Source organism: Penicillium waksmanii (assembly GCF_028829765.1).
Source record: "Penicillium waksmanii strain IBT 27052 chromosome Unknown utg000008l:1.0-5622682.0:1.0-5626561.0, whole genome shotgun sequence".
Classification (NCBI taxonomy): Eukaryota; Fungi; Ascomycota; class Eurotiomycetes; order Eurotiales; family Aspergillaceae; genus Penicillium; species Penicillium waksmanii.
The window spans coordinates 3,233,105-3,245,267 of NW_026643254.1; the positions used below are offsets into that span (position 1 = coordinate 3,233,105).

A 12,163-nucleotide genomic window follows, 5' to 3' on the forward strand; every position below is an offset into this window, starting at 1 on the left:
AGGAATTAGCTACTGTATATATCGAAATGAATACATCTGGAAAAAAAGAATCCATTCTCAGGGCGCGCTCGACACGCTGGTATTAAAAGCTAGCAATCTCCGCTGGGCCTATTAAGAAAAAGAAACCACCTGGGAATTTTCATCGACACCCGCACAAGAAACACTTGCTCATAATTAAAAAAAAAAAAATTAACCGCTATCAGCGGTGTTCAACCTTCTCAACCGTGACCGTCGCGGGCTTCTCGTTGCTCTCTTGGGCTTGAATACCCTTTCGGTGAGCAAGAACCTCTTCGCCCTGGACAACGTGGTTGGCACCGCCAAACAGAGCATCAATCTCCTCGAGGGGAACTTGCTTAGTCTCCGGAATAAAGAAGTATACAAAGACAGCCAGCAGGAAGTTGATTCCGGCAAACATGTAGAAGGCGTAGAAGCCGCAGTTGTCCAGGAAAATAGGGAAGAACTGTTGGAAAATAGTGTTCGCGACGTTTTGAGTCTGCGAAGCCATACCAACAGCCTGGGCGCGAACGTTCATGGAAAAGATTTCCGATGTCCAAATCCAAACAGTGGCACCCCATGATGGCTTGTCTATAAAGTTGTTAGTAAGGTAAATTCACGCAGAGACCCATCAATGGAACGGCGATGACTCACAGAAGAAGATAAATAAGAATAAAAGGAACACAATCGAGATTCCGACCGGTTCGGACTTCGCTCCGCCGGCCAAAACGGGCGTTTGAGTTTCAACACTGGCGACAACGATCATACAGATACCCATACCGATGCCACCGACGATCAGAAGGAATTTTCGTCCGAAGCGGTCGATGATCCACACGGCATTGAGGGTGAAAATAATACCAAATGTAGCGTTCAAGGCGTTGATGAGGGCAATTTGGCTGCTGCTAGTGAAAATCTTCTGGTAGATCTTGGTAGAGTACGAGTTGAGCGAACCTTGACCAGTGATTTGTTGACCAGCGTTGATGATCAAAGCGAGGAGCATACGCTTGCGCAGAGACTTGTCCTTCCACAGAGCAGAGTAGTTTCCGGAAATGGCCTCCTTCTCATACTCTATAGCTTCACGGATCTGTAGGATCTCATCCTCAACCTCTTCCTCGGTATCACGAACTCTGCGGAGAGCGGCACGGGCTTTCTCGATATTGTTTCCACGTTTGATGAACCTGAGTTTTGTCAGTTGTCTTCTTCCTCATACCTGTTGAAGTAACAGCATAGTACAACTCACCAACGAGGACTGCCAGGAATAGTGGGTAGGAGAGCAAGAATTATAACCGGAACCAAGAGTTGGAACATGACAACCATCTTCCAATCCCATTCACCCAACTTGGGAACATTCTTTGTGCAGGCATAGTTGATCCAGAAGCAGATGAAGGAACCAACAGAGTAGAACATTTGCCAAAAGGTCATGATCTTTCCACGGATCTCAGCAGGCGCAAGCTCGCCGATGTAGATAGGGCCCGATGCTATGAAAAGTGAAGTTAGCTTACTGTTCACCCACTCCTGTGCCACTCGTCATGTTAAACATACTCAACGCAATACCCTGGCCAATACCAATGATGCATCGTCCGGCGATGAAGCATGCAAGGTTGCCATGAGGAGCAAATGTCTGCATAAAGGTAGAAATGATAACCAGAACACAACCGGTTCCCATTCCGACCTTACGACCAAAGTAATCGGCGATAGGGCCACCTAGGAAGAAACCTCCGAAGATAGCACCGACGGTATAAGCAGTGTTGATAGAACCTATCACGCTGGAGTTGGGTTCGCCGAACCAGGCCATCCAATTTTTAGATCCCTGGACGGAATTGAAGACGGAGGCATCGTATCCGTACAACACCATGCATGCTGCCGCTACACATGAAACGAACCTATACATCGTCAGCTTGAATTGCCACGTCTGTTGAGAATGTTTCAAGTCTCACCAGTTATAGCCCCGCTTCCGGGTCATTGTGAACGTCGCCATTTTGATGGCAGAGGGGGGTGAGTGAAACAAGGTATGTCAAGTTCAAGTTCAGATCGACCAGTACCCGAGTGACTTCTTCAAATTCGCGCCACGCTGTATCTCACACTCAATACAAAGCGTATATTTTGCGTGTTCTTCGATGCACGCTTGCTACAGCCCTAACAGGATATTGGAAAAGAACTATCCAGGGGTAGAAACGAGCGGAGGCACTTCTCCAGATATATAGTAATGGTCCGGTCAGACACTCAGACTGGCACCTGAGAGTCTGGGGCAAGAAAAAAAAAAAAGCTACTGAACGCCCTAAGCAGAAACGATCACGGCACCAATCAAACCATCTTGGTATAAATGAACTCCAGGCCCGCTAAGCACCGCGTGCAGCTTGATAACGCCAGGCTGACCCCACGGGGATCGCTGAGTGGTGGGGTTTCCGGAGGCTTACCAGGCATAGACAAGCGGCCATCCTGTTAAGCGAAGGTCATTGGCCTTGATGGAGTCAAAGGCCATGGTCCGGACCTGGGGTAATGTTGATCTGGGGTTCGAGGATATTTTGTCCCCGCGGGCAGGCCTGGCGTCGGCATTTCCACGAATCAGCACGGCGCCGGACCGGGGGCTGGGAGAAAGTCGACTCCACCAATCGCCAGAGACGCCATGGCCAAGCAAACGCAAACGAACGAGCTAAAATGTGAGCAAGGTACGCGTTTTGAAAGGATTGTCGTCGAAGAACAAGTTGGGAAATGTGAAGCGAGGTCTGGTGATCAAGTGGCGACGAACGCTTCAACGCAAACTCCAGGTTGACCAAGAATGGATCAGTCGCGAGTGATGATTCCTTAATAGACATCTTGCTTATTCCCGATTATTTTCAGGCTATGAAAGCCCTATTACTTGGCTATACAGATTATGCAAGATAAGTGCAGAGAAACAGGCCCTAATGGCCAGCAAATATCTAATAGACGTTCACTGCAACTTGAATGCATGATGAACCAATCCACTTGGAAATGCAATATGTAACATAACACAGGGGTATCGCGATGAAAAGAAAAGGTATGTGGAACTCTCCCGCCTTTGAAAGACATTGCACTTTCTGTCCATGTGCAACGCTTAGTATCCTTCTGGGTCTAGAAACGACCAGTCCGACCAGGCTATATTGAGGTCAGCTTCGTGTCAAACAGTCGAGCGAGAAATAGAAAACATACATGATTCTGCTCCTCTCGAGCCACTTTGAGGTTGGTATGAAAGTCGCGCCAGAGCTTCTCGATCTCATTGTTTTCTTTCATAGTCTTTATAACGTCGATAGCGTTGCGCGTCTTATGCTTCTGCTTCATTTTGTTCCGGCGCAAAACTTCATCATCTTTCATATGACCCATGCGCTCGAGATGGTCGATAACCCATTCGTTGAGATGGTATCGCCAGTGGTAGAGAGTATGCGCACTCTGAGCGTTGGCTTTGCACGTTCTATGTATGTATCAGGAGGATTAGTAAATGCCCAAATTCCACATGCGCGAAAATATTTACCTTCCAAGATAGAAGCTCCTGCCATCCTCGGACAAGACATGACCGTCTCTGTCTCGATCAAGCCCCTTTTCCTCTTCATCAGAGGAGCTTACATCACCCACAGACGTCTCGCTATCTCCATTCAGAGGTTCTAAAGTCGCCATAGAGTACGGTTTCCCAGAGAACCTTAAATCGCTCGAAGCAGGATGACCAGAACGCTTGCAAGCATCGCACGAATGTTGCATTGCGGTTGGATATGGAGTAATCTCAAGACTAGGCCGAGCAAGTAGTGCCCGTCGGAAGTCAACATCCCATACAGAGGACATGAATTGAGAGCCGGTTCGCCCTTTCACTTCGTCTTCAAGTTTATTGAAAGCCATCTCATACATGGGGTCCGAACGAGGAAATGCAGGATCGATACTATTGTGGATCATCCAGCAGACAACGTCTTCAAAGTATTCCTTCAGTTTTTTGTAGGCGTGTCGAGTGAATTCAAATGGGAGCTCTGTAGGAACTCCAAGCGCGGTCGTATCGTCTTCGAGCACGAAGTCGTCATCATATTTATCAAGGTCTTCATCACCATTATACTGTCCGTCACCGTCGTCATCCGATATCTCGATGGTGGATGATTCCCCTTGAGCAGTTGTGTCTGAATCGCTTTCGTCTTTGATCCCTGCGCGCTTGCGACGTAGAGCTTCGAGGTATTTTTGTCGCTGGTCTTTCGCCGAGCCAGCGATATGGCCACGCGTCCGGGACTTCTTCACAACTGTAGACAACCAGTTAAACTATTGCATGAGACTCCACGAGATACACATAACATACCTGAGTCTCGGAGATCTTTCACATCCTCATCAATCTCTTCCTGATCTTTGTCCATTTTAGCACGGGGCGTTTGAGGTGATTTGGATTTCGATCCGCGACGTAGTCGTTTCGCCGGAGATGAAACCAGTGGCTTGTCGGAGTCGCTTGGTTCAGAATCGCTTTTCGGTCCTCGCCGTAGTCTCTTCACCGGTGATAAAACTAGCGGCTCGTCGGAATCACTTAAAACAATCGACACATTATCGGCCTTGCGCTTGAGGCGACGGGCGCGAGGAGTTTCCATATCCATATCTTCAGGATCGGCGAGTGCGGGGAGTGTAGATCGTTTTCTCTTATGTGAATTCGGTACAACAATGTCGTCGTCGGATGAATTGTCCTGCGGTGGTTGTTCTTCGAAACATTAGTGGAATGCCTCGCACAATTAAAGACCAAAGCGATTTGACATACTATTCTCTTCTTCCTTTTTCGGTGTCCTGATTTGCACTTCCAGAAATTGTTGAAGAGGGTGATGACGCTTCGACGGTTCAGCGCCACCGATGCGAGAGCCTTGAGATCGGACTGCCGCCATGCTAGGATGACCATATGAGAGTCTAGCCTGGCGGTCGCTTGCCTCGTCGTTACCGCTGCCATCGCCCGAGGATACGACCGCAGTTGCTGGGGCGAAGGCAAGGCGCGCTTGCTTCTTCTTTGTTCGGCGGGGCATGACGAAATGAGAGTTGAGCTGCTGAAGATGGTAGAAGGAAAAAGTAGAAGGATAGATCAAGTCAGGTACGAGTAAAAAGTGCTTCTCATAACAGAGGCCAAGAGCACGTCATAAATCATATCGAAAGACCAAATGCCTGTTGTGCAAGCCCAAGCTTTGGAGCTTGGAAGTGAACCTTTTTTGGTCGCGCGGCCGCGTTGGGACGCGAGAGCACGTGACAAGTATAGCCTGATGAGCATCAGATTAGAAAACAGCAGCTCTTGGGCACTTAGGAAATTCTCTATTCTTCAAGGTATCCAGGTATCTATATGGCATAAAGTTGGCAGATTTTAAATCTGTGAACGACTCTATAGGTATTGTGTCTAGTGAGCTCAAGAGACAAAATGGGCTCAAACTTATTTTCTTCGACTGTGGAACAAGTCATCCCAATTCATAATTTTCAAGCAAACACATGTTATGAGCATGAAGAGAATGTAAGAGAAGAAAACAAATGAAACAGAATACTGAGAGGAAATAAGATGGATGTGGTTGTACAAATACATGCATGCATGAGCTGCCGGAGCCAAAATTTCTGGAAGAAGACATCAAGGAAGCAAGAAAAGGATATAAAAAAAACAGGGCAGCGTTGCCGGAAACCAAATGACTCGATGGCAAATCGGGTTGAGCTATATTGTTTCGCTCATGTCTTCGTCATGCCGGGCGAGGCACGGTCATGGAATCAATCCACTTGATTGCCGTCCGGTATATTGCCAGGTCACTCAATTGATCTGGGCGTCCGGATACATCCCTATTTATTTGGGATGGTGGGCGATCGATTCACTCGGTTCCTCGCTACTCCTGTTTCCCGGGGCGGTGATTAATTTACAAAGTGGGTTGGGCCTCCTGCTTCTCGGCCTCGGCGCCGGGTGTGAGCATCTGTTGTAAGAAGGTCTGGTGAGTAACCCGTCCAATTGATTCGTTGCCAAACAGCGGAATCCCGCGCGTGGTGCGGTGGGGAAATCAAGATTTGATCATACCTCGTTGGCACCCTTAATCATGCCCTGCTCACGCTCCATCTGGATGTACTGCTCCTCCTCGGCGTAGGCCAGAGCCCAGGGGACACCGATCAGGAAGGCGCTGGTGCTGATGATCCAGAGAGCCTTGCCGCTGAAGGAAAGGCTTGCCTTGGTGAAGGATGTGAGGGAAGAGACGGAGCTGGTGACGGTGCGGCGGGCGGAGGGAGGGATCATGTCCTTCAGGGCGGAGAGACGCTCGGCGAAGCTCTCCTCGTCGACCTCCTCGTCCTCCTCAGCCTCGGAGATTTCTGAGTCTGCGAGAGGGAAATAACGTGTCAGATGTCAATTCATTGATTGGGAAAAAAACGATGTGTCATTTCGCCGTTGTAGGTGATGTCGAGGTGGTCACGATTATCGGCAGTGTCGGATTGGGGTCGAATAGAGACAGGTGACGCGCTCTTTGGTATCGAATCGCGATAGAAAAATTCAATTGGCGCATGGTGGGGAGAGTGTGGTCGCGATGAAGGCAAACAGGAGGCGTCAAACACTTACCGGTGTCACTGTAGTCCTCATCCTCGTCATCGGAAACCAACAGAGCGTCGTGCTTGCTGGGGGTGGGCTTCTCGGTGAAAGCCTCGTCTTCGACCTCGTGGAGCTTGACCATTTTGGCGGGTGTGATAGGGGTGTGATAGGATGGAATGGGATGGATGGAGAGGGCGTTAAGAGATGGTGGATGATGGAACTGGGAGGACGGAGAGGCAGCGCGAGTTCAGTTCGGGACCGACTTTTTTGCCGGGCAAAAGCGGCGAGGAGCTTGGACCCGCCCAACCCTACGACACCAGTGGAAGGTAAGTATTTACTACAGTACATTCAATTCATGAAAAGTCAAGGTAATTTACAGAGTTGTGTTTTGTTGTGCTGGCCAGAGTCTATTGTACACATTGCCTTTCCATGCGAATGCTGCCCCCTCATTAATCAATCCTCCTACTACAATCCGAGGAGGATTGTGAGCACATCCTCTATACGGAAGTGCTCAGAATATCCTCTATATAATAAAGTGAAATACTTTATTTATCTTCGACCAAGCTTCCACCGCGCAATGCGCTCCTGTATTTCTTCCCAGGGGAAAGACCGAAGTTTATATCCTTCCAGCTCGCCCTCTTGCAACACAACGGTGGGCTTTCCGGTACCCTGTCCGTTGTTCTGGACGTTGCCGCCAAAGACGTGACGAGCAACGCGGCGGAGGTCCTCAACAGTCAAAGCCTCGATCTGGTCGCACATTTCACGGACGCCAACCTTGCGCCCATGCACCTGCACCTGACGTCCGAGGTCCTCGAGTTCCACCATGCGGGACTCAAGGTTCATCAGCAGCGAAGAACGGAGTTGATTCTTAGCGCGGTTGACTTCCTGGGTTTGCAGGGCGGAGTATCCGGTATCCAAGGAGAGCGACTGCAGTTCGCGGCACATCACCTCGAGCATCTCGGTAGTCCGAGTTGGGCTGCACGAGGCGGAGATACCAAAGATGCCGCTGTCGGTATAGCTGTGGTTGAAAGCAATGCAGCTCTCAACCCATCCGTGCTGGTTCAGCACATTGGTGTAAAGTCTGGAGTACATGCCCTTTCCGGGGCCACCGGCTGAGAAAGAACCGCCGCCTCCAAGGAGGGTTTGGAGAGTAGCGAGAGCATAAATATCCGGAGAGGAGATGGGGAGAGCCTCAAAGGCAAGGTGGATGTGGCTCAGGCGGGGGAGCATAGGGTTCGCCGGGGGCGGAATCGGGGGAAGTGCCACAAAGCCTCCAGTATAGTGAGCTGGTCGTCGGAGGTCTAGTGTCGACGGCTCGATCAAGGAGGGGTCGAGGGGTGTGACGACACCGTCCTTCGAGGGGGAGCCCGATAGTTTCTTGAGGAATGGAAGCTTGGATAAGAGCGAGGAGTGTGTGCCTTGTGATGCGGCAGGGCTGGTCACTGTTGAAGAGGCAGTGAAATGAGGAACGGTCGGGATTTGACCCTCCTTGGCCGCGGCGTGGGAAGCCGACAGAGTGGTGTCAATGCCTGATCCAGACAGAACAGGTCCCTTAGTCATGTCCCTCGCCTTCATGTCACCGAAGTACTGCTCGGTGAGTTTGATGGCGTCCGCATGGGGGACACCGGCAAACGCAACCACCATTCGGTCCGGGTTGAAGAATACCTCTCTGTATCGCTCGACCGTCGCCTTGTTGATTTCACCCAGTCTCTCTTCGGGGCACAGCAAAGGGTTGCCTAGGGTGTTATCCCGGTATGCCGTCATGTGGACGAGCTCCGGCAGGATGAGTTCGGGCTTCGCCCAGATCTCGCCAATTTCATACTCCGCTGTCGCAAGTTGCTCAAGCACTTCCTGGTCTGTGATGAGGGGATCCCGAATGGTCTCTGCCAGCAGGCCAAGGGTGGTAGGGACCGCCGAATTGAAACTGGCGGACTGGTACATCAACGACTCTCGAGACGAAGCACATTGAATGTTACCACCCAGTCCCTCGAGGACCTCCAGCATCTCATCTCCGGAGCGCTGCTTGGTTGATTTAAAGGCCAATCGGTCCATAATGTGACTAACGCCGCGCAGGCTGGCATCTTCGTACCGGGAGCCAGCATCAACGTAAACTCCGACGCCTGAGAAGGGGCCCGGTAATGACTCGGTGGCGACGCGAATTCCGTTCGGGAGAGTGGTGATTTGATCGAGCTCGGAGGGGTCCTAATTGTCCAAAAGAAATCGAGTTAGAGGTAGCAAGAATGAGAAAGGGCGATCAAGGATATGATACCTTAGCGGAATCATTCAGAGTAGCAAAGCTCCTCGACACCGAGCGAGGAGCTCGGGCGACGGGCTTCGCGGACTCGATAGCCCGCAATGCAGAACGGCGCATGATGTGTTTATTCCGATACGCGGCAAGCTTCCAATGGGTGAATATTATGCGTTCTACACGCTTTCGCTTCGATCTTGCGGAGGTCGGAGGTTCAGCGCGGCGAAGAATCGATTCCGGAGAACTGCACCGAATCCGGATTAGATAAGCGGTTGTATGATTAAAATTGAACAAGCAGCACTCAAGCCAATAAAATTGTATTTTATGTAGGCTTTATTTGTCATATACACCTAAAAGAATATCCTCATCCTCGTTTATTACTCATTTTCGGTTCGAAGAGGAGCTTTGATTCTTTTGTTGCTGACCAAGTTCCAATAGTCTAGATCCAATATGATGACATAGTAGCACCAGAGGTAAGCCCGCAAACCGGGCCCCCCGAAAAGAGTCTTGTTTCGCATTATAATTCCTATATCCAATTTATCCAGTTTATATATCCAACTCAGACTCGGAGACAATTATGGATTCTCAGAAACCCAGTTACGATACCAATCAAGACAATGGGCATTGGCCACACTGGCACCGATCTTAATGTTCAGTCCACACAAGATCTGCTTAACCGCGTTCTCAACCTTCTTGCCATTAGAAGTGACCGGAATCTCGGGGCAGGCTTCGATCACGCCGGGTACATGACGAGGACTCAGTTCCTTGCGAACGACAGCTTGGATCCGAGATGAGAGTTCCTTTATATCGACGGTGCTATTAGGTGCAAGTCTGACGAAGAGCACGACAGTCTCATCGGTGTCGATGCCCTCTCGCCTGCGGCCAACACAGAGAGAGTCTTCAACCTCCTCCGCAAAATGCTTGAGGAGTATGTTGTAGATCTCCGCGCTTCCGAATCGGACGCCAGAAGGCTTAAGCACGCCATCGCTGCGACCTAACATGACCACACCACCCGTCTCCGGGTTCACGCGAACAAAGTCTCCATGGTGCCAGATAGACGTCCCGAAGACTTCAAAGTAGCTCTTTCGGTATTTTTCCATACCAGTTGCGTCGGGCGGCCAAAACATGACGGGCTGTGCTGGGAATGGGGTTGTGCAAACAAGGTCGCCTGGTTCACCCGAGGCGCTGATATCGTTACCGGCGTAGTCAAACACAGAAACGGCCATGCCGAGGGAACGGCATTGAATCTCGCCCTTGTAGACGGGTAAAATCGGACATCCAGAGCAGAACAAGGATAGGATATCTGTGCCGCCCGTGATAGAGCCCAGCATGATATCGGAGTGGATAGAAGAGTAGATGTACTCGAAAGTCGATGGAGCCAGCGGTGATCCGGTGCTGAAGATAGCCTTCAAAGTTTTAAGGTTCACAGGGCGGTGCTTGTTCTTGCTGGGATTCAAGGCGGCTTGTTCTAGGATGGAAAGGTACTTCGCCGAGGTGCCGAAGTGGGTGATCTGGAGTTCTTCTATCAGGCGCGGCATGGCCATTTCTCCTTTTCCTCCTTCGACATCGAACGGGCGGAATGGTGACCCATCATACAGTACAATCGTTGCGCCACTGGCCAGGGCAGAAACGAGCCAGTGCCACATCATCCATGTCGTCGTCGTAAAGTAGAAAAGTCGATCACCGGGTCGGATTTCGCAGTGAAGGAGATGTTCCTTCTTGTGCTGTAACAGAGTGCCTAGCGAACCGTGCACAATGGGCTTCGGTGCACCAGTAGTTCCTGAAGAGTACAGAATATAGACTGGATGATCAGGTGGGAGGCTAGCAAACTCCAACGGGGCTTCTTGATTCCGAACAGCAGACAAGAACGTTCCCAAGGTGACTGCTTTTCCATTTTGAGGACGAACATCCGCGATATCAAAATCAAGAGACTTGGCTATCTCAAAGATCACCAGGAGCTCCAGATCAGGCAGCTCGGAGACGATTTCGCGTACTTTGGCATGGGAACCGTGGATCTTGCCATTGTAGAGCGAGGAGTTGTCTGCAAAGAAAATCTTGGGTTGAATCTGCTTCAATCGTTCTAGGACAGCGTGCACGCCAGTATCTGGAGAAACACCAGTCCAGAAGGCGCCAATGGATGTCGCAGCCAGCATGGCAACAACGGTGTTGGCATGGTTGCCCACAAACCCTGCGACACGGTCGCCAGCCTGGAGACCGGCTTCCTTCAAAGCATTGGCCGTTTGGCGAACACGCTCTCGCAGCTCCTTCCAGGAAATGAACTCGCGATCAGCTTCAGTCGCTCCAATGATGGCAATTGAGTCCTCATCTGGATTGGCCGCCGGGAAGAGCAGATTCTCGGCAAAGTTGAGAGCACTTCCTTCGAAGAACGCCGGCCGAGGAAATAATGCCTGGTCGGTTTCAAGGACCTGCGATTACGATTAGCCAATGGGGGTTCCTGTTACATTAAGCCCTCGGAACTTACAGTGTTGTATGGCTTGTGAGCTTTGATATGGGTATAGTGCCAAATCTCTTCCCAGAATTTGGCGGGCTCCGATGTGCTCCATTTCCAAAGGGAATCATAATCCGACAATGATAGACCATGTTTCTTGTTTATCTTGGTCATAAAATCATATATCTGAGTGGACTCGGGCGATGAGTGACGCCATAGTTCTTTCACATCAGAAGTCACAGCCTCATCAATGTGCGGCATTGTTTCTGAATGAGCAATTGGGGTATATACGACACAGAATCAAGACAGTTGAAGCCAAATGGCGGATTGAAGCCTGAGGGAGGAGAAGGAAACTTTTTTTTTTCAAAGGGAGAGGCGCCAGTGGCAACGGTGGTTTTCGGCGGTTTTGTTGGACCAGTTCAGGGGACCAAGCGGCGGGAAGTATAGCTTAGGTACCACCAGAATCGTACGTGGTAACCACCCGGGCGAAGTATACGGATAGCGGGGTTCTCGCCGGATTGGATGGGTCGTTGCAGGGGTGATCGGTGTAAGAGAAAGAGATCAATCATACAATTCCAAACTCTGCCTCCAAGGATCGTGGGGCGGAGAATCCCCTGGAGGGGATCGGGTACTCGTACTACATTGCCGCTGAAACCCGCGGCTGCGGGTAGCATCAAGCGGTGGCAGCCGCTGGATATGACTACGCACTATGCATTATGCTATATAAGCAAGGAGGGGAGGGGGTTATCCCTGTTGGAAAAACTTGGTTGATCTCCAGGATTCCCTCTACATATCTCTCCGCTCTTCTTTGTACCCTCCTTCCCCCGTGACGATGAAAAGGAGGGGGATTGACTGTCTTCTCCTTGATGCGGCAATGCGGCATGCGGAATGCGGGCCACTGGGGTGACATCTCTGCCTCAGGCCCTGGATAAGTGGACTCCTAGTCAACTGGCTGACTAGCAGT

The 12,163-nt window shown here is 50.5% G+C and overlaps 6 protein-coding genes across 6 annotated transcripts; all 6 read right to left on the reverse strand.

Annotated features, from left to right (window-relative positions):
* Window positions 1-199: 199 nt before the first annotated feature.
* N7481_009538 (putative MFS sugar transporter) lies at window positions 200-1,972 on the reverse strand (the record flags this gene model as incomplete). Its single annotated transcript, XM_057268757.1, has 5 exons — window positions 200-585; window positions 649-1,172; window positions 1,235-1,472; window positions 1,537-1,877; window positions 1,932-1,972. 5 exons carry the CDS (start codon window positions 1,970-1,972, stop codon window positions 200-202), a joined length of 1,530 nt encoding a protein of 509 aa, XP_057119434.1.
* Window positions 1,973-2,465: 493 nt separating this feature from the next.
* Window positions 2,466-2,810, reverse strand: N7481_009539 (uncharacterized protein; the record flags this gene model as incomplete). Its single annotated transcript, XM_057268758.1, has 1 exon — window positions 2,466-2,810. The coding sequence occupies one exon, from the start codon at window positions 2,808-2,810 to the stop codon at window positions 2,466-2,468; it is 345 nt and encodes a 114-aa protein (XP_057119435.1).
* A 301-nt stretch (window positions 2,811-3,111) lies between these two features.
* Window positions 3,112-4,985, reverse strand: N7481_009540 (uncharacterized protein; the record flags this gene model as incomplete). The annotated part of the gene is made up of 4 exons (XM_057268759.1): window positions 3,112-3,424; window positions 3,485-4,229; window positions 4,286-4,672; window positions 4,730-4,985. 4 exons carry the CDS (start codon window positions 4,983-4,985, stop codon window positions 3,112-3,114), a joined length of 1,701 nt encoding a protein of 566 aa, XP_057119436.1.
* An 861-nt stretch (window positions 4,986-5,846) lies between these two features.
* On the reverse strand, window positions 5,847-6,644 carry N7481_009541 (mitochondrial import receptor subunit TOM22; the record flags this gene model as incomplete). Its single annotated transcript, XM_057268760.1, has 3 exons — window positions 5,847-5,900; window positions 6,002-6,294; window positions 6,533-6,644. The coding sequence occupies 3 exons, from the start codon at window positions 6,642-6,644 to the stop codon at window positions 5,847-5,849; spliced, it is 459 nt and encodes a 152-aa protein (XP_057119437.1).
* A 407-nt stretch (window positions 6,645-7,051) lies between these two features.
* N7481_009542 (mitochondrial-processing protease subunit alpha) lies at window positions 7,052-8,873 on the reverse strand (the record flags this gene model as incomplete). The annotated part of the gene is made up of 2 exons (XM_057268761.1): window positions 7,052-8,704; window positions 8,772-8,873. The coding sequence occupies 2 exons, from the start codon at window positions 8,871-8,873 to the stop codon at window positions 7,052-7,054; spliced, it is 1,755 nt and encodes a 584-aa protein (XP_057119438.1).
* Window positions 8,874-9,325: 452 nt separating this feature from the next.
* N7481_009543 (acetoacetate--CoA ligase family protein) lies at window positions 9,326-11,460 on the reverse strand (the record flags this gene model as incomplete). The annotated part of the gene is made up of 2 exons (XM_057268762.1): window positions 9,326-11,176; window positions 11,233-11,460. The coding sequence occupies 2 exons, from the start codon at window positions 11,458-11,460 to the stop codon at window positions 9,326-9,328; spliced, it is 2,079 nt and encodes a 692-aa protein (XP_057119439.1).
* Between the last annotated feature and the right edge of the window lie 703 nt (window positions 11,461-12,163).